We start from the raw sequence: 21,211 nt of genomic DNA on the forward strand, positions 1-21,211 counted from the left end.
CATATCTGTATTTGGAAGGGCGTAGGGGGACAGTCAGAAGCCTGTGGTATTTTAAAGATTCATCACCCACCCCTAAGGGGTTTTGAGCACCCACCTGCATTTTTGAACTTGAATCTAAGCCAAAGAGGTGGGACAAGACCATGACAGGTTTTTGGGGAGGTTTTGTTTTGCTACTTAACTACTCAGTGGACATTTTAAATACCAAATATATCAGAACAGAGGCACCTAGTTCAGACCAGCCCCCACCATCCTCTGCGAGGGGCTGACATCTAGAGATGATCTTCTAGAGGCCTGTAGAACCTTGGAGCGATGCCTGTGTGTATTTTTAAAGGAGGGGAGCATCCCAGAATGTGCCAGTTCTTTATAGGGTATCTTTAATAGTTAGCCCCTCTGACTGGAGTTGTGCGTTTTTCATATTTATTCTCTTCCTGCCTGGGGTTGGGATGGGTTTGAAAGGCTTTTGTTTTGTTTTGTTTTTTTCCTGTCGGAAGCTCTCTATGAATTGCCAGTGGAGCATCAAAAATTTTCATACTTAATGACTTCGTCATTCTTCTTTGGTTCATCAGAAATGCAAGCAAAGATTGATAGGAAAATATTTTTCGCGAGAATGATAGCAACAAATTGGAATCGTTGAAATGCCCAACAAAGTCCGGTACCTTCCTGCGATGGGCTGTCATTTTGCAGCTAGTGGAGCCGTTCAATAATGTGGAGAGAAAAAGAGACATACAAAACCCTAGTACAAGCCTGATTCTCACTATAAAACCATAGATAGTGGTAACAGGACTCCTTTCTCTGCGCAATGGGATTATAGGTGCTTCCCGTTCTCTCGTTTTCAGCATTTTTTAAGCATTTTTTGTATATTCCTTTCATAATTTAAAAAGTCCAATTAAAACAACGATCCCATGGCTCCAACCTTAGGAGTTTCCCCTGTGTGCTCCATGCACATCTGGCCGACCATTACGTCATTGCCACCCATAGAGTCGAAGCCCAGTGTGTTAACTAAAATATTCCCTTTGCTCTAGTTCTCTTTCCGTTTTCTTCCCAGGTGATGTGCTCTATGAACTCCTTCAGCATATTCTGAAGCAGAGGAAACCTCGGATTCTTTTTTCACCCTTCTTCCACCCCGGAAACTCTATACACACACAGCCAGAAGTCCTACTGCATCAGAACCATGAAGAAGGTACCAGAGGAACCTTTTCTTTCCTTTCATCAGGGTTAGACAATCCAAAAGGTTTCATCGTTTATTGGATGCGTTGTTCCTATTCATGTGATTGGTTCGTCATTGAACAAACATGTATTGATGCCAAGGTGAATAGGACGGAATCTTGGTTCTCCACAATTCATAAAGAAATGAGATGCATAGATCCATGTATATCAAAGCACAGCTGTAATAGTGGGCACCACGAAGAGAGACTGGGAGGGGAAATTACATCCAGGCACAAGCATCAGGGGCAGCCTCATAAAGCAGGTGCTTCTGGAGGCTTCCTTGATGGTGCAGCAGAATTCTGATAAGCAAGGATAAAGTGGGGAACCCTCTAGGCAGAAGAGGTAGGGTGGAGTGAGCCCCTGGAACAAAGAGCCATCAGATGACTTAGGTTATAGAGCTTATCTTCCCCCCCCCCCACACACACCAGCCTTTTGTTCTAGAAAATATCAGGCAGTAGAGATTTCTCCCAAATAGAGAAAATAAAGTAAATAAACCCCTGTGAGCCATCACCCTGTTTCAACAATAATCAACACTTTCCTTTGGCAGAGTTAGTCCAAGGAGGTTATATCGGACCCTGAATGTAAAGGACTTTAATGAAGGAGCATAAGGGGGTCTTTGAAAATTTGTGAGTAGAGGGTACTAAGAGTTGGGGGACTCCAACCCTGTGAACTCTGATGGACCAGGGGTTCCACCTTCGTGCACCAAAGGTGGTTCCTTGCGGTGTGCTCAGCCTAAGTGCCTACTTCAGATGTACCCAGTGCTCCACTTCTCCAGTAAGCTCCAATGGTCATAAAATCGTCAGTAGAAAACAGAAAAAAAGGCCAGAATTGACCTGGGGCCCCGGACCTTGTTCTAAAGCAGGTGTTTGGGTGCAGAAACCTGTTGTTAAAATCTTACTTTGTGCCCTATTCCGTTGAACGGCGATGCCTCGTGCCTCTGACGAATGTTATGTCCATGTTCTTCCCTCCACGGATCAGTTAGACAACAGACGTGGGGACCCGAAGTAACACTTTTAAACTTGTGCTTTCTCTTAGGACCTGATTTACTAGGGGCCTGAACCCCTGGTGCCTCGGGGGTATTTCCTTAAATCGAGTGGGCATCTTCAAGAGCAGGGCTAATCGTTTTGTTTTGTTGTTGGCAAACCAAAAAATGAGAAGTTATTTGTTTTCTTAATTAACACTTCACAAAAGACAGCCTGACTCCGGGTGACCGCCATCGCTTCCTGGAGCCAAGCGCTTCACAGCAGGGCCCCTTGCTTTCCTGATGGAGAGTAAATGAGCGTTGCTTGCCTGCTCCCTGCCTGTTTCTCTCTCATCCTTTCTTCCTCCTGCTCTACTCTGGCTTCATTTAGCCGCCGCCCTCCCCAACCCCCAACAATTCGGGTTCTCCGTCCTTTTGCACTTCCTGCCTTGTACATTTCCGGCTTTCGTCATTGCCAGCAGCGATTCCAGAGGAGGTTTACTGAAGCTTGACATTAAGGCAAGAACCGTATTACCTAGCTTGCCTCTTCAGATACAAAGGTGAAGGATGGGCTTTTTTTCCCTCCCCCTCTTTAAAAAAAAAAACCCATTTGGAATTCCTGTTCCTCTTTTTATTCCCAGATGTGATTGGAGGCTTAACGGGCTCTCCTTCCTCCCTTCTCCTTGGTCTGATTTGACTCAGAAGTTAGCGTGTCGTTGTTCTCATTTGCCGGGGCTGATCAATGGAGAAAGCTGGGCTCACTGCCTCTCAGAGCTGCTGTCAGGCTAAGTAAATACAGACGCACCACTGCATACGCCGTAAGGAGCTGTGCTCTCGAGTGTTCGTCCCCAGACTGCCACTGGTAACAAGGGGACCCTCTAGAGAGGGGAACGGACTGGTACAAGTTCCCTACCTCCGAACACCTCCCGCCGCTTTCCCTTTTCTCCACCAAAAAAGAAGAACACATCTAGCTCAACATGAGTGATCTCTAGAATGAATACTGTTATGCTTGCTTGTGAATGGTAAAACACTAATACGGACATCTGTTAGCACACAGAAAGCTCTGGTCCTGAAAGAAGAGGCTCTAGAGTGAAATTATACACATCAAATACTCTAACCCCCAACGATCTGTTCCCCATAATTGGGGATACAGTCCTTTGGAAAAGTATGTTGCTGTTGACGTGACACAGAGATAATATGACAGAATGGAAGGACAACAGGGACATTGCGGAGGAGAACCGATCGGCCCCTCAACGGCCTGGCACAGGGAGGCGCAAAGACAGCGTTCCATTCACCCCCCCGCGACTTCGCCTCATCCCTCCCACCGACTTTACCAACTCAGACATCCATCGCTGCACAATGGGAACTGATCTCGCCATACAGACAGATCTTGGTGAATCTCGCAACCCTTCCCCCATAGGTCCCCCATCTGAGTACGTGACATTGAAATCACACCGGGCAGCCATGTGGCGGTGCCAGAAGCTAGGAGGTTGGTGTTAGGGCTCAGAGGCTCCCCTCCAGGCCCTGAGGGGAGAGGTGGGCCATGATACTGCTTCCAGTTGGGCAGAGCAGACTCCTGACGTCCTCCTATGTCTAGAGAGCCAGGATTGCCACTCTCTTCCCCTGCGTACTTACGAGAGCGCAGCATTATACATTAGAATTTCTCGCCCCTAGCGAGCCACGGCGACAGTGAAACAGGACTCCCAGCAAGTATGCTGGGAAATGGGCATGAGCCAGGACCACCGCAGACAAGCCAGCACGCGTGGTCAGCTTAGATGACATTTTTGAAAGGGCGGGATTCTGGAGTCGGGAGAGCAGGCTCTAATCCTCTATTCTGCCAAAGCTTAAGGGCTGAGTTACTCTTCTCTGGCCCTCGGTTTCCCCAGCTGTAGGACAGGGATTAGCCCGAATGGTCTCCGATCTCCTGCACTCTGAACTCCTGCATTCCCTCCGAAGTCTGGGTTCTCCCTGGGCGATAAGAAGATGGCCAAGACATGTTATCTACCTTCAGGGCCTTGGGTAACTAAAATCCAGAAAAACCTAAATGTGTCCTGCTTGATGTTGCTCAGAAACAGCTGAACATCACGTCTGTCCTCACTTGTGTCACCATATCAAGAACTGCCGATGATATTACCCCTCTGAGTAGTCAAACCAAGAGTGGCACGGTTCCTTTATCGCGTGACGAAAGCCTCCGTTCCAGCGGATCCCTTTTCTTTGATGGTTGTGACTCATTTTATCAGCACGCTATGAACGAGTTAGATGTGAGGTAGATCGTGACGTAGGAAGGAGACGAACCGAAAAACGATAGCGCTTCGTTCACCAAAACCAGGAGGTAAATGTCTTCAGAAATGTCAAGTCGGCAAATGATGATGAAATAAATGTATTTGGTCACACACAGTTATATCAACTTCTTTTGACACCGTAGGTCCTGAAATCAGTTACTTTTAGCTTCCATGGAGTAATTACAAAGAAAGACTTTGTTCCAAAGCGTATATCCGATCGCCGGTAGGCCTTTGGTGGTAAAACTGCTTGAATCGTGATTCCCTGAAAGCTCAGGGAGCAATGTGAAATGTGCTTCTGGCTCTGCAGAGTCACCCCTGTAGGACTGGCTCTGCACAAGTCTGTAGGGACAAGGAACAAGATTTGTGTTTATCATGTGCTGTCATCCGGTGACCCCTCTGGGCATCCTCTTACCCTTTCAGCTCTGTAGTCCCACCCTCTCCTCTGCCCACCCTCTCCTCTGCCCCATCTAAGGGAGTGGGAGGTGATTTTCAATCACTTTAATTTTAATTTTTTTAAGTCCTTATTCCTTTTGGAGACAGAGAGACACATAGAGGGTGAGTGGGGGAGGAGCAGAGAGAGAGACGGAGACGCAGAATCCCAAGCAGGCTCCAGGCTCTGAACTGACAGCACGGAGCCCGACGCGGGGCTCAAACTCACGGACCATGAGATCATGACCTGAGCTGAAGTCAGACGCTTAACCGACCGAGCTACGCAGGTGCCCCTAATCACTTTAATTTGAAAATATTCACACACGCAGGGCTGTGATTGTTTCTGCAACAGTGGACACACTTTTAAGACACAAGTTTTGCTCTGGAGCAGCCCTTGGTCACCAGGTGGACACAGACATCGTAAGTGGTGAGAACGTTCCCGTGTCACAACAGTTGACCTCGATTATCCGTACAACCAGCACACGGTGACGGCCCAGAGAACAGAGAGAAGTCATTTCTCCATGGGGAGTGAGGGAGGTGGCATGCGTTCCGGGATTGCCCGCAGATTTTCATTTATGTGATTGCTTTATGGCAAGAAATGTTTCGCTTCCACCCCACCCTCCCCCACTACCAAATCCGAGTGCCCAAACACTGCTCTGGAGGAAGAAAATCTTACACAATTCTAATGAGATCATTAAAGAAGATGAGGTCTGTGAATCTGCTTCATAGTGACAAAATAACAGCTAACGTTTATTGGGTCTTTGCTGTGTGCCAGGCCCTGTTCTAAGCTCTTAGGTGTCTAAACCATTTCCTCTTCTCAACTACCCTATAAGGAAGGTAATGTTATCCCCACCTGATGGGTGAGGAAATAGAGGCCAAGAGCCCCCAGATTACACACTTACCGAGTGCCCTGGGTCTGCTTTGCTCTGATGCCTGTGTTCATTCCATTGCAGCATGAATGAGCTAACCAAATAACATTTTTGTTAATGTGTCTTGTGCACATTAATTCCTGGAAACAGGACCAAAGATGGGGCAATGAGAAGAACTGGGGAGACCAGGACCCCTGACTGGGGTACAGGATGGCAGGTGCCCGGCAAGCCTGCTTACAGTTTTTCTGCCTCACAGCACTTGAAAATCGAAACAAACAAACAAAACCGTCAGAGATAACTTTTGAGATACCGCTGTATGTCTGCAACTCATCATACTAAAAACTCACGCTAATTCGGACTGCCTTAACCCACTAGAGATCGTTGAACGCCTCAGAACAAATGGACTTGGCATGAAGAAAATCCCCAGCCTGGGAGAAGTGTGGGCTCGGAGTCAGACACTGGCTTCTGAGAGCAGGAGCGCTGGCTGTCACCCCCTTGGGAACCAGCCCTTTGGCTCCCTTGGAGCTGGCCCCTCAGGATAGCTGCTGAATAGGCACCCGGGTAGATAAAGTTTTTAGCTGATCCAGCCATCCTCTTACTGGTTGCTGTAAAAACTTCCCTGATTCTCTAGTCTTACTGGAACCGTGTTGATGAGATTAAGGTGTCAGGGAGGCCATTGGCTAGGGTTTGACATCTGTGTTAATCCTGTAATGCTTACCGGAGCCAGAGAGCACAATGGGGTTGGTGTGTGTGTGCACACGGGCTCTGGATCCCGACCATCTGGGTTCAGATCCCAGCTCCCCTGTTTACCGGCTGTGTGAGTTTACGCAAGTTGCTTAACTTCCTTGTCTCTCCGTTTCCAGCTGTAAAAGGAGGATAGTGGCAATACCCGTTGGATATGATTGATTTAAGAAAAGAATCAAGTTAGTGTGGCAAATGCCCTTAGAACAAGAGCTGTCACTCAGGAAATGTTACTCATTACCATTATTGGATATTTCTTACCACTGTTTGGTTGGGGTTTTTTCTTCCGCCTAAAAAATATTTCATTGTGATTAAATATGCATAACATCATCTTAGCCATTTTTAAAAAATTTTTTTGGCATTCACTCATTTTTGAAAGGCAGTGAGAGACAGAGCATGAATGGGGGAGGGGGAGAGAGAGAGAGTGAGACACGGAAACAGAAGCAGGCTCCGAGCTATCAGCACGGAGCCCGATGCGGGGCTCGAACCCACGGGCCGCAAGATGATGATGACCTGAGCCGAAATGGGCCGCTTAACCGACTGATCCACCCAGGAGCCCCTCATTGTAGCCATTTTTAAGCCATTCTAAGCCATTTTGCATACAGTCGGGTAGTGTAAGCGTGTTCACATTGCTGTGCAATGGTCGGGGTTTTTGTTTCTCTTACCTCCAATCCCAGCCGTCCTAATCATTTCAGTTATTGTGACTAAACACACTGTGTGCGGACACCGGGTTTGTGCATCCCGGACACAGGGAGGGCCTTGCTGCCTCCCCGCGCCCTGATAACAGAATTCCTTCACAGGCACACCAGGCCCCCTGCGTTACATTCTATGGGAAAATACATTTCAAACACCAACCCCGGTTGCTCGCAGGGCACAGCCTGTTTTGAAAATGAGTGGTGCTCATATTTTGTTACCTCACTGTAGCAGGCACAGGGTCGGTCCTCTGTGACCCCGTTGGGACCCTTCCAACTGTCTCCTCTCACGGTTAAGCACCGCAAGGTTAACCTCTTGTGCCCCTTTTAATTCTGTGATTCTTGGGTCTGGCTGGAGACAATGAGGTCCCCCCAGAGGAAGACCAGCAAATCTTGACTTCCTGTTGTCCCCCCGGGACACCAGGGAACACTTTTGCCCTTGGCCTCCTCATTCCCACTCTTCTCTTAACTCCTTCTCCCCCTGTCTAGGGCCCCTTTGTCCTGCTTTGCTTCCTATGTTTCAGAGGCTGGGGCAGTGTGACCTTTTACCCTCTGACCCTTGTCCTCTGATGGAACATTTGATTGTGACGGGAGAGTGTGGAACCCTGGCGTGGTGCACAGAGCTTCTTCATCTGTCTAGACCATCAGTCTCCTTCAGAGAGGGCCCGCTCACCTTCCCCGCCTCCTCTGGCGTCCTCCAGTCATGTGGAGGCTGCCCGTAGCCAGGGGCTAGCTGGCTCTATTAAACCAGAAACTTTAGCGCAAGAGATCCGTAATATGCATGACTAACTCTCCCCAGGTACCCGGGAAGTTTTCAAGAAACTTCCTCTTAGCCCTGGGGAAGTGCTATCTGAGCGCTTTGAGATAAGGGGACTGGGGCGGTTGGGGTTCACCTCCAGAGCAGGAAGCCCTCTGTTATCTTGCTCTTTCCCCTCTCCAGCACTCTGACTTATCTCTATGCCCCCTCCCTATAAATGATTCACAGGGTTTACCCCCACATGTCTAATTGGCTCATTTGAAACCTGACCCCGCTGGTTTCTTCATTCACTTCTTTTGTGCGGCTTTACTGAGACCGAGGCTGGCAGACTGGCTCTGTGCCTTCTGTGCTGAGCCACTGGCAGAGGCTAGCCTGTTTGGAGGCTATCCTGCCCACAGGCAATAAAGATGAAACCTCAGAGTCCTGCAGTTCACCTGCCTTGAGTTTTCTGGGAGCTCACGTAGGATTCTTTGTTTACGACCTCACACATCTGCGCATCATACGCTCCAAACTTCTGGTTTTCTTCTCAGGCCCTTTAGTGACAGTTGCAACTTGCGAGGTGAATAGACTGAAATGGGCAGGTGGAAGTCAGTGGAATATCTCAGTGGGACCTCTTGGAAAAGGAAGGGGCAGGTGGTGGCGGCGGGGCGGGGGGGCGATGTGTTAGTATGCTAGGTCCACCATAACAAAGTACCACAAATTGGGTGGCTTAAACAACGGATTTATTGTCTCACAGTTCTGGAGGCTAGAAGTCCAAGATCAAGGTGAGGGCAGGATCGGTTCCTTCTGAGGGCTGGGAGGGAGAGGCTGTTCTGTGCCTCTCTCTTAGCTTCTGGTGGTCTGCTGGCCACCTTAGGTATTCCTTGACTGGTAGATCTCTGCCTTCATCATCACCTGGCATGCGCCCTGTGCACATTGACTCATAATTCAGCACCCATAGCCTTTGCTTGTGTTTTTTTATGTGTCTCTTTTCTCCATTAGACTATTATATCCTTGAGAGCAAGGACCACTTTTCCTTACTCTTTGCATCCAAGACTCTACTTGAAATACGGTTGGCATCACTGAAGGTTATGTGGTTCAACGCATAGTTTGTAATCGCTATGTGGCAAAACCGTCCCCCTCCGTTCATGTAATCTGTGCCTGTCTATGTGTCCATTTCTCCTTTTCATAAGGGCACCAGTCATATTGTGTTAGAGAACCCCCCATTCTAATATGACTTTATCTTAAGTGATGACATCTGCAACGACCCTATTTCTAAATAAGGTCACATTCTGAGGCATAGGGGTTGGGACTTCAATATATGAATTGAAGGGTATGGGAGAAGAGGCAGGCAGCACAGTTCAACCCATAGCAAGGGGTGACAGACCCTAAGCGTGTGTAGGAAATCTATTTTGAATTGCACCTGAAGACCAAGAGCATTTAATCTCTATAGCTCTTCGTATCATTTGTGGTTCCCACTAATCTTTTACAAAGTCATGCTGGGAAGTGGTTCCTTTCAGAATGTGGAACACAGTGGACTGAGGCTGATTGAGTAAGTCACCTGCTGGGCCTGTTGATTTGCATCTCACTGACTAGCTTCTCTTATCGCTGCCCATGGCCTTGGGAAAGCATAGTGGTGGAAATGTCATCCTGGTGTGTGAGATACAAGCTCCAGCCTTTGCTCTACCCTGGAAATTTCCTACTTAAAGCCCATGACTTTTTTTTTTTTTTATGTTTATTCACTTTTTTGAGAGACAGAGTATGAGCTGAGCAGGGGCAGAGAGAGAGGGAGACACAGAATCCGAAACAGGCTCCAGTCTCCGAGCTGTTAGCCCAGAGCCCGACATGGGGCTCAAATTCACGAACCGTGAGATCATGACTTGAGCCGAAGTTGGACGCTTAACCGACTGAGCCACCCAGGCGCCGCAAAGCCCATGACTTTTAACCAAAGGCGGTTTTTGTTGGTTTAAGTTTACTAGTTATTCATTATTTATAACATGTTTAAATTGGGGCAAATTTTGATGAATTTTAAATGGACAAACTTTTCTAATGAGTACAAGAAAAGAAGACAAAAGAAATCAGACCTTTTTTGTGCTCGTCACATTTAAAGTCTTAATTTATTTGGGCTGTTTGGGATTATTTGTACCTAAAAGAGGTCTGCAAAGAGAAAGGTTTGGGATTAGAAAACACTTTCAACCAGGATGGGTTCCCTACCAGTCCTTGGTCGTCCCTGCCCCCTTCCCTCCATGCCCACACTGACTAATTATGTGTGGCTTTCTTGCGCATTTCCCTCCCGTATCAAGACCTTCAGACCGAGGGCAATGTGGATAATTTCCCAGCTCTCCAGCTGGGCAGTTCACCAAGAACAAACCCAGACATCAAGGCCAGACCAAAAAAATCTTCTTGTTTTAGACAGAAGACTCCTACATCTGGGGGATTTAATGCACCCACTGTCCGCTCAGTGCATTTCCTGTGTCCGGAGCTTCTCTGCCTGCCGGCTCTGGTCTCAGAAGTTTCCATCCCCTGCTGCCAACTTGTAATAACAGGGGCAGCAGGCGGCAGGGTAGGAGCGTCATAGCCTACTCCATACGTGGGCGCATGCTTTGCAAACTGAAACAAAGCTTGGAAGGTCTTATTGCGGGACTTTCGGCCTTGACAGTGGTTGTGCCCAGACCACCAGGAGCCTGGAATTAAATACCCTTGGATCCAGTTCTCTACCATTAATGTTATCAACTTCATCAAGTACTTCCTCTTTGAGTGGTGTCTGCAGAGAAATAAATAAATCAAGCTCCTCCAAGTCCTGTTCCTGCCTGGACCCAGAGTCAAAAGTACAATCTGAGTTGGATTATCCAGAGCACTGTCTCCCTCCTTCATTGTTCCCAAAGATCTGGGCAGGAACGGAGAGTGAAATCTCTCCAGGACATTACATCAGTTCCTCTTTTACCCTTGGCATGAAAAGTCTTCCTCTCATAGTCCACCCAGACTTCCTAAGGCTTGCCCCGAGCTCACACCCATAGGCTGATCCTTGAAGCCCAAGACATCAAAGAAAGCCTGCAGGTGACCAGACTACTGGCCAACGCCTGTTTCTGTTTTGAAATTTGTAAGACAGGAAATGGACTCAGGAAATAGGATTTTTCAGTACACGGTCTTCATCATCCTTAGGTATTGTTAAACCTTAATAAGCTTTTAAGTAAAGGGAGAAAATGGCATTGAGAAGAAAATGCACAAAACTTCGAAATGCAACCATTTTAAGTAGTTGCTTATCGTGATCGTGTTCTGTGACAGAGAAGAGAGAAATTCATTTTTGTGGACAGCAGAGTTGAGATCCTTATTAGCTATGAAAGGAAAATCTGCCTCATCCCCAAAAGATGGCAGGTCATTTTATCACGCTAATAATCTCAGCCATTAAAGTTAACTCCGTGGGGGGGCGCCTGGGTGGCTCAGTCAGTTGAGCATCCGACTTCCCCTCAGGTCATGATCTCGCGGTTTGTGAGTTCGAGCCCCACATCGGGCTCTGTGCTGACAGCTCGGAGCCTGGAGCCTGCTTCGGATTCTGTCTCTCCTCCTCTCTCTGCCCCTCCCCTGGTCATGCTCTGTCTCTCTGTCTCTCAATAATAAATAAACGTTAAAAAAAAAAAATTAACTCCATGAGCCTAATCAGTTAAGTACCCTGTAAGCATGTATTTGCGTTTGGGTTAAAGTGAAGAATTTAGTACTTGTTATCCCAACGTGTATCCTTGCAAGCTTGACTAAGTACTTATAAAAACAAAAAACAGGGGCACCTGGGTGGCTTGGTCGGTTAAGCATCCGACTCTTGGTTTCAACTCAGGTCATGATCTCATGGTTTCATGAGTTCGGGACCTGCATCAGGCTCTGCACTGCCAGAATCCCCTCTTGGGGTTCTCTCTCCCTGTCTCTGTCCCTCTCCTACTTGTGCGGTCTCTGTCTCTCTCAAAATAAATAAATAAAACTTAAAAAAAAAAACTTTTTATAGTGGAAAATATCAAACTTACACAAAATTAGAATTAGTTAATGAGCCACCGTGTACCCATCACAAGCTCCATTAATCAATTCATGACCAGTCTTGTTTCTTCTGTGCCCCACCTACTCTCTGCTTTCAAATTAATTTCATTTCAAATTAATTTAAAGCAAATTCTGGATATAATTTCATCTGTAAATATATCAGTACAGGTCTGAAAAGATAAGGACCCTTTATGAAGTCATAAACCCAAAACCATCACATCACCAGAAAACTAACAGTTCTTCAGTATCATCAAATACCTTATTAATGTTCACATTTTTTCCAACTATGTCATAAATGTTTTTACCATTTCCTTGAATCAGAATCCAAGCAAGCGTCTATACATTGCAGATGGTTTATGTGTCTCTAAGTCTCCTTAAATCTTTAGGTCTCCATCCATATCTTTCTTGTGCACATACTTGAGCGCTCTCTCTCTCTCTCTCTCTCTCTCTCTCTGGGTGTTTAAAAGGAGTTATCCATAATTAGTATAACTTTCCCTGTGTACATAGTATATCTTTTTCCCCACTTCTGGTTGCTTTGGGGATTTTCTCTTTATCTTTGGTTTTTAGCAGTTTGACTATGATATGCCTGGATGTAACTTTTGTATTTATCCTGCTTGGTATTTGCTGAGCATCTCGGGTCTTTAAGTTTGCTGTTGTTGTTGCTACCAAATTTGGGAGCCATTTGGTCATTATTCTTTTTCTTTTTTTCTTTTCTTTTTTTTTTCTTTTGGCTTCATTCTTTCTGTTCTCTCTTTGGATTCCAATTACATATCCATTAAACCATTTAATATTGTTCCACAGGTCACTGAGGATCCATTTGTTTATTTGGTTTTGTTTTTAACTTTTATTGATCTGTCTTCAAATTTATGAACCCTTCCTTCTGTTATCTCTAATCTGTTGTTAAGTCCATCTTTCATATACTGTATTTTTCAGTACTCGAATCTTTTTTTTTATAGTATCCACTTCTCTTCTGAAATTCTCTATCTGTTATATCTCATTATGACCATCATTTCCTTCAAGTGCTTACCCTTAAATTTCTCAATATCCTTTAAGGTTCTTTTTTGCTAATACTAACACCTAGATTATCTCAGAGTCTTTTTCTGTTGACTGCCTTTCCTGTTGATTATGGGTCACATTTTTCTGTTTTGTTTTGTTTTGTTTTGTTTTGTTTTGTTTTGTTTTCACATATCCAGAACATCTTTATTGAATACTGGACATTACACGTGATACATTGTAGAGACTCTAGATTGTGTTACATTCCTCTGAAGAATGTTGATTTTTGTTCCAGCAGGTAAATGACTAGCCAGTCACTTTGAATTTGTGGTGACTTGGTCCTGCATTTGGTTAGGGCAGATCCATTTCAGTTTTGCCTTTAGCCCTCAAGAAAATCCCTTTGTTCTGGAGCATAGGCCTTACTCCTAAGGTGTGGCCGTTCTGGGCTAATAAACAGCCTGAGGTGTTTACAGAGCCTTTGTTGCTAGGATTCAAATTCTGAATTCTGTCTCCAATACAGGGGCCAGTAACTGACATTCCTGCTCTTATCTTTCAGCCATACAGCTGTTGCTTTCCACTGAGCTCTTTAGAGCTCCCCCTGCACATGCGCTGTTCAGGAGCACATGTTAAGGATTTGAGGGAACTTTATGTGCCAATTTAGCGGCTGCTCCCCCTGAGGCTCTCTCCTTTATGGGTTTGCTTTCTCAATTTTTTGCCATTCGGGCAACTCCACACTCTATTCCCTGACAGATTCCACAACTTCCGGTTCATTTTCTACCGGCCCCCTGCTAACGGGAACTGGGGAGGACCCTCAGGGCTACATAAATTTGGATCTCACCTGTGCAGTTCTCTTCCTTCCAGAGTGAAACTCCCTTCAGTGTTCTCCAGTACCTTCAAATAACTTTTATAAATGTTCCGTCATTTCTATATGTAGGAATGTTAGTTGGGTACAAGCCACTCTGTCATCTGTCAGACGGGAATCGCCTTCTCCTTTATTACAGAAAGGTGCTGGACTACCAAATACTTCGCCTGCCTTCGCATACCTAATCATAGAGCCTGGAGACCAGGCCTTAGGAGAATATTGACACACCCCTCATTCTGTTTTATAGCTGTGTAGTCCTTCATTGTTTACAGATAGAGTATAATTTATTAAGCCAGTCTCCTACTGATAGCTGTTCGAGCGAGTAAGCACTTTTAGATGCATGGCAGCAGGCTACGCGTTAGTTACGAAATAAACCCTTTGCCTGCAAGCAGGTGATCTTTTAGTGATCGTGAACAATATTTCTTTTGTTCACTGTCTCCTGTAACAGATCTAGAGGCATCCCCATTTTTCTGTTAATCCTTTGTAAAACTTGGACCACCAAGTTTTGGCCACCACCTTAATCTCTGTCTACTAACCCTATCAGATTCCTGGATCCCCTTTATACGTTCTTCCTATAGATATTATAGATATTACCATAATGGACAAAGGAGATATCTTTGACTTGCTTGACTTAGAATCATGGGCAAATCTCTGACCTGAAAGCGTGTGCATCCTTTTGGTGCAACAGCTCTGGGAACAGAGGCGGCCAGAGAAACCTCACGAAGATGAGTTTGAGGCACTGTAGCAAGTTCCGTTTTTGTAGGCAGATTTTTGTTCCTTCCCTCCCCTAAGCAGGTGCTCCTAAAGCCACACGTGGGCTGGTCCATCCCTCAACCCAGCCCACAGGACTACTACTGTTGCTGAGCTATGTACTCTTCTGATGTTGTCCCTGCTCTCAAGTATCACCAGCTTGGAAGTTCAAGGGGGATGGGGTGGAGGCACTGTTGGGGTGCCCATCCCTCCTTTTCCTTCCTTACCTCTACCTGTCTATGAGCATTCATAGGGTCTGTGCACTCAGAAACAAAATGATCCTGGGGCGCCTGGGTGGCTCAGTCAGTGAAGCGTCCAACTTCGGCTCAGGCGATGATCTCGCGGTTTGTCAGTTCGAGCCCCATATCTAGTTCTGTGCTGACAGCTTCGGATTCTGTGTCTCCCTCTCTCTCTGCCCCTCCACTGCTTGCACTCTGTGTCTCTCTCTTTCTCTCAAAAATAGATAATCATTAAAAATTAAAAAAAAAAAAAGATCCCAAATCTTCTTTCAAGATTGTCATTCTGTAAATCAGACCCACTGTCCATGCTTAGAGCAGGTTTTGATACTTTTCCCCCTGGTTTCTGTATAGCAAAGTGGCAGAAATTGTAATGGGTACCTGCCAGAGTACTTACCAGAGTCTGGGTCTAATTCCCTGTCTGTGTGTCTTTGAGTAAGTTGCTGAACTTCTGTATGCCTCCTTTTTATCACCTGTAAAATAGGAATAATGGTATTAGCATCTCCTACTTAGGAGTGTTATACATTTTAAACTGTATAATCCAGTACCAAGGATATAGTAACTGCTTTAGCAGTAGTATAATAGTGTCATTAGCATTAACACCAACAACAATGCCCCGGAGGCAGAGAATACATACATTTAGTGATGAAAATGTAAGCCCATGAAAGTATCTGGAAAGTAACCCTTAAGGAATCCAAAAGCCACATCCAAGAGTCAAGTAACAAAAAGCTAAAGAACACAAATTTGGCTTCCTTGTGTTTATAAGCTACTAGTAAGTGATTAATGGAAAGCTTGTGGTCATTCTTAGCCTGTCTAGTGTAGGAAAAGAATTTCAAGTATGTGCACTTTGTTTTTTTTAATTTTTTTAATGTTTATTATTTTTGAGAGAGAGAGAGAAAGAAACAGAGAGCAGGAGAGGGGCAGAGAGACAGAGAGGGAGATACAGAATCTGAAGCAGGCTCCAGACTCTGAGCTGTCAGCACTGACCCCGATACGGGGCTCGAACCCACAAACCGTGAGATCATGATCTGAGCCAAAGTCGGATGCTTAACTGACTGAGCCACCCAGGTGCCCTTTTCATTGTTTTTTTAAACAGCAAAAAAGACATTCCATATCCAGGGACGAAAGGTGCTGCCCAGCACACACACAGGCTCCAGTGCTCACTACCTTTATAACCACAGCAGGCTCCCTCTCCGGACAACTCACCGGGGTCAGTGATGGTCTCTTCCTCTGCTCCACAGATAATTGTGTCCAGAGGACCCCGAGGCCTCCGGTGGAGAACGTGCACCACAACCCCCCCACCATTGAACTGTTGCACCGGTCTAGATCGCCTGTCACAGCCAATCACCGGCCTTCTCCCGACCCCGAGCAGCGGCCCCTCCGGTCCCCCCTGGACAACATGATCCGCCGCCTCTCCCCGGCCGAGAGGGCCCAGGGGCCGAGGCTCCACCAGGAGAACAACCACCAGGAGTCCTACCCCCTGTCAGTGTCTCCCATGGAGAATAACCACTGCCCGCCGTCCTCCGAGCCCCACCAGAAGCCATCGAGCCCCCGGCAGGAGAGCACACGCGTGATCCAGCTGATGCCCAGTCCCATCATGCACCCTTTGATCCTGAACCCCCGGCACTCCGTGGATTTCAAACAGTCCAGGCTCTCTGAGGACGGGCTGCATAGGGAAGGCAAGCCCATCAACCTGTCCCATCGGGAAGACCTGGCGTACATGAACCACATCATGGTCTCTGTCTCCCCGCCCGAGGAGCACGCCATGCCCATTGGGAGAATAGCAGGTAGGTGAGCGCCGCCCCCCTCACGACAACTCCAGCCTCAGGGGAGACCTGACAAGCCCCGCTGTCTCCCCAGCCTTGCAGCTGGCCTCACACGGGTTCCCAATTAGGCGCCCTCGAAGGTTCTGTGAGGGCAAGCGGAGGCTTCTGCCTGAATGAAGTGAAATCCCTAATGGGCTAGTTAATGAGCCGCTGGGATGGAGTAGTTAATGAGCCTCAGAAATGTTAAGAAACAAATGTCCTACGTCCAGCTTACAAGGAGAGTCACATCAGAATCATGGCTAAGCGAAAACATTTAAAATAAAAGGTTTATGAGCATGCTAATGGCCCTGTCTTGAAGTTTCCAGCAGCTAATTAATGACCAGACACAGCATAAAGAACCTTTGTCTCAGATTCAGACCTGTAATTCTGTCCCGTGGGCAGTAACTCAACGTAGCCTTCACCTTGGGAGAAGGTGGGAGAGAAAAACACGATTATGGTATTGGAGGCAGATGTTCCTGGGTCGTTTGGACAGAGGAAACCACTCCCGAATTCTTCTCCTTTTATGATGACAAGCCCAAATTTGCTTCCCTCAGACAAGAAACGAGTGGAAACCAGTGGGAAAAAATCTACACATTGTGTTGTGCTCGTCTGCCCGTAATTTACATGAAGTCATCCCCCAGACACTTACTCCTCCAGCCACTTGGCAAGGGCAGCTCTTTTCCTAGAGCATCTCTCCCTTCAGGAGACAGTTGTTGAGCACCTACTATGCACAGATAAATGCATCAGGAAATAGGGGGACACAGAGCTGATGGAACAGTTGTCTCCTCAAGGAATTTAATATTTACTGGCGGAGACAGATGGGAAAACCACTAACTAAGCTGTAAGGCACGGTGAAATCAGTCATATGTCCCATTCATTCGGTACACGAGCACTTATCGAGTGCTGACTGTGTGCTAGGATAATTAAGTCCTGTGGAAGCAAAGCAGGGAGAAGGTGCATTTTGACTGCAGGAATTGAGGAAGGGCTTTGCAGAGAGGTCGCTCAGGGCTGAAGGGGAATATGTGTTCAGTAACGGGAGGGAGGCACAGAGGAAGGAGAAGTCAGACCCGGTCAGGGAAAGGCGAGAAATGCCCCCTTCCTCCATGAGCTGTCCCCCAGGCCAGAGCCCCAGCTAAGCCCCAGGATGGAGCCGTGCTCCTAACAGCGTGACCGCACAGGGAGCTACAGGCTACATTAACTCCCTCTGCCGTGACGCATTGTCCCTTTTTTATTTAAATTATTTGTTTCTAAATTTTTCTCTGGCTTCAGGTACACCTCCAGTGTTGCCTCAGTTTTACTGTTACAAATCATTTACGTGAGCGTGTTGAATGAAGAAAATGAAATGGCAAAGGAATGTGACTTACGTTTGAAAAACCATGAAAAGTGAAATGATCTGTGTCTGGGATTTGATTCAAAAGGATCCCACGGCACTGGGGGTGAAGCATGGGTGGGGTGTACATAAAATAAGGCTGGCTGTGAGCTAACGGCTGTATGGCTGGGTGACGGATACAACGGGGATTCGTGTAATTTTTTTCTCCACCTTTACATATATGCCTATGTGTGTATGTATGTTTTAATCTAAAAACAAATCGTGAAAGGAAAAACATAGGGGGTTTATAAAGAAGCAAAGCGCTCAAACAAGACACGTGAATTTCCCCAGATGGTTGGAGAAAGAGGATGGGGTCAGTACATGACTGTGAAGCATATAAATGACTTGTCTTATGCTTCCCAGGCCAGACCTTTCTTGCCTATACGTACCCTTCGTGTCTTATTTCTTGCACGGTCTATACAGCAGTACTGGACATTTTGCAATACTTTCTACTTGTTTCTCATTCTCCGGGTAGCTCTTAGAAGCTGCTTATTACCGCTATATTCATTTTATATGAAAAGTCATCTGGACCAGGGAAGCCACGGAGGAAACGGAGCCCCAGAGGAGCAAAGGTCAAATAGGGGTTGGGTAACAGGGGCAACAAGGCACTCACTGCTGTGCCGTTGGCTGCTGCTGGTAGTGCTGCTCTCGAGGAACCTGCCTTCCCCAGCAACATACGTCCTGTCCACCTCCTCTGTCACGCTGTCTTATCAGAGACTTCTAGGAATTGAAGATAAGCCCATCCATCAAGAAGGTTAAATGATTTAGACTTATGGAGTTATTTCTCCTTATTTAATAGGTTTATAAATTTTAAAGTATTAGTCTCTTAGAAATTGTGCTACGAGGGGCGCCTGGGTGGCTCAGTCGGTTAAGCGTCCGACTTCAGCTCAGGGTCATGATCTCACAGTTTGTGGGTTCGAGCCCTGCGTCAGGCTCTGTGCTGACAGCTCTGAGCTTGAAGCTGGCTTCAGATTCTGTGTCTCCCTCTCTCTTTGCCCTTCCCCACTCATGCTCCATCTCTCTCTCTCTCTCTCTCTCTCTCTCAAAAATAAATAAACACTAAAAAAAAAAAAATTAAAAGAAAAAGAAATTGTGCTACGATTTTTAAAAATCTTATTCCTAAACATCAGAATTGTTTCATGATGGAGTTAGCCCCATCAATAAGACACTCCATGGAATATCATACCAGCCCAGTGATGAAACTTGGCACCCATGGATGCCCTTGTCTCTCTCAAGAACACACAGAATAGGGGAGTCTATGCTTTTCTTTATGACCCTAGGAGGTCAGAATATTCACATAAAGTAACCCTAGGGCCCAGACCCTTTGAGGAATGCTCCTCAGTGTGATAGAATCTATAAAATTATGATTGGGGCGCCTGGGTGGCGCAGCCGGTTAAGCGTCTGACTTCAGCCAGGTCACGATCTCGCAGTCCGTGAGTTCGAGCCCCGCGTCGGGCTCTGGGCTGATGGCTCAGAACCTGGAGCCTGTTTCCGATTCTGTGTCTCCCTCTCTCTCTGCCCCTCCCCCGTTCATGCTCTGTCTCTCTCTGTCCCAAAAATAAAAAATAAAACGTTGAAAAAAAAAAAAAGAAAAAAAATTATGATTAATTAGCTCTAATGATATGCTCACAAGTTTAAAAGTCTCCAGATGTAAGTATTAACTAATTTAACCAAATCCAGACCAGCTGATTTAACTGCAAGTCACTGTTTTTCTCAAGGGTGAAATGATAGGGTTAGAAAGTCTACAATCGAACACTTTGTCTTGATTCTAACCCTCTGAAGCGAACTCCTCAGGGCTCCATGCCCTTTTGTTTCACTTGGGATAGCCCTGTCTCTTCTCTCCTACACTTCTAGTGTCTTTTTGGACCACCAGATCGTTGTAAAATTCTATTTCTTAGGGGCCGAACTCATTGAGTTATTCCTGTGTAAAGTGTGGCATTACTGAACAGCCATAAAAAAGCCTTCATATCTGTAGAGCAGATACGAATACTGCGAAAACTGAGTTCCTGAAGCTTTTTGCACAGCACTGCCGAATGCCATCGCCGGAGGGTGTGGATGGAAACACCGCTTATGAATGCGGATCGAAAAGGGAAGCCAGATTTCTGTCCATTCGGATGCCATTTGCTCAAGTACTTTGGGATTTATGTATTTGGGCGCTTGCTGTGTTTGGGCACTGGACTGCGTTCGTGGGGGTGGGGTGTTCCAGGAGGTCTAACACAGAATCTTGGAAAATCTTGAAAAGGCTGAATGCAGTTGGCGGTCGGTGTCGTGTGTGGGGTCTGTGAAGGACTCCCGTCAAGTACTATAGGAGTCAGCGTCGGGGTCATGAGGATTCAGAGTCGGGGTGTTAGGGAAGGTTTCGCAGAGGGGCTGGCTTTCAGCTGGGCTTAGCATGCTTAGAATATGAGCAAGTGAAGGTTAGAAAAAGAGAGGTCATTCCTGATGGAGAAAACTCCAGAGCAAGATAAGGTCCAGTATATTTTTATCTATTTCAGGTAGAAATATAAATCTAGGACTCCAAGTCCATTAAAAATCTATCATATTTCATAATTCTTTTTTTTCCCCTCACTTTCTAATATCACTGAATTGGGATTTTATCATATAGTTTGGAGGTGATCTGCAAAGCTATGATAGTTTACTTAGGTATTGGTCTTGTAGAAGAATTAAAATAATCACTAAAAGAGAGGCGCCTGGGTGGCTCACTCAGTTGGGCGTCCGACTTCAGCTCAGGTCATGATCTCACAGTTCGTGAGTTCGAGCCGCGCATCAGGCTCTGTGCTGACAGCTCAGAGCTGGAGCCAGCTTCAGATGCTGTGTGTGTGTGTCTCTCTCTCTCTGCCCCTCCCCTGCTCGTTCTCTCTCTCTCTCTCTCAAAAATAACTAAACATTATGGGGCGCCTGGGTGGCGCAGTCGGTTAAGCGTCCGACTTCAGCCAGGTCACGATCTCACGGTCCGTGAGTTCGAGCCCCGCGTCGGGCTCTGGGCTGATGGCTCAGAGTCTGGAGCCTGTTTCCGATTCTGTGTCTCCCTCTCTCTCTGCCCCTCCCCCGTTCATGCTCTGTCTCTCTCTGTCCCAAAAATAAATAAACATTGAAAAAATAAATAAATAAATAAACATTAAAAAAATTTTTTTAATAAAAAAAATCCATAAAAGAAATGTAGGAGGTGGTAGACAGCTTAAATACAAACCACAAATTAGATCTATTTAAACATAGCATGTAGCTTATTTTTAAAGGTATCACTTATTTTTAAGAGG

General features: G+C 46.3%; 1 protein-coding gene across 2 annotated transcripts in view; it reads left to right on the top strand.

Moving 5' to 3' along the window:
- Nucleotides 1–21,211, top strand: part of ETV6 (ETS variant transcription factor 6) — a 257,241-nt gene that overhangs the window by 216,133 nt on the left and 19,897 nt on the right. For both annotated transcript variants that reach the window (XM_043561574.1, XM_043561573.1), the window contains exons 4-5: nt 1,046–1,180; nt 16,022–16,567. In XM_043561574.1, coding sequence (XP_043417509.1) covers nt 1,046–1,180; nt 16,022–16,567 — 681 coding nt within the window. The remainder of the gene's footprint in view (nt 1–1,045; nt 1,181–16,021; nt 16,568–21,211) is intronic.

The sequence above is a fragment of the Prionailurus bengalensis genome, chromosome B4, assembly GCF_016509475.1.
Source record: "Prionailurus bengalensis isolate Pbe53 chromosome B4, Fcat_Pben_1.1_paternal_pri, whole genome shotgun sequence".
NCBI classification, from domain to species: domain Eukaryota; kingdom Metazoa; phylum Chordata; class Mammalia; order Carnivora; family Felidae; genus Prionailurus; species Prionailurus bengalensis.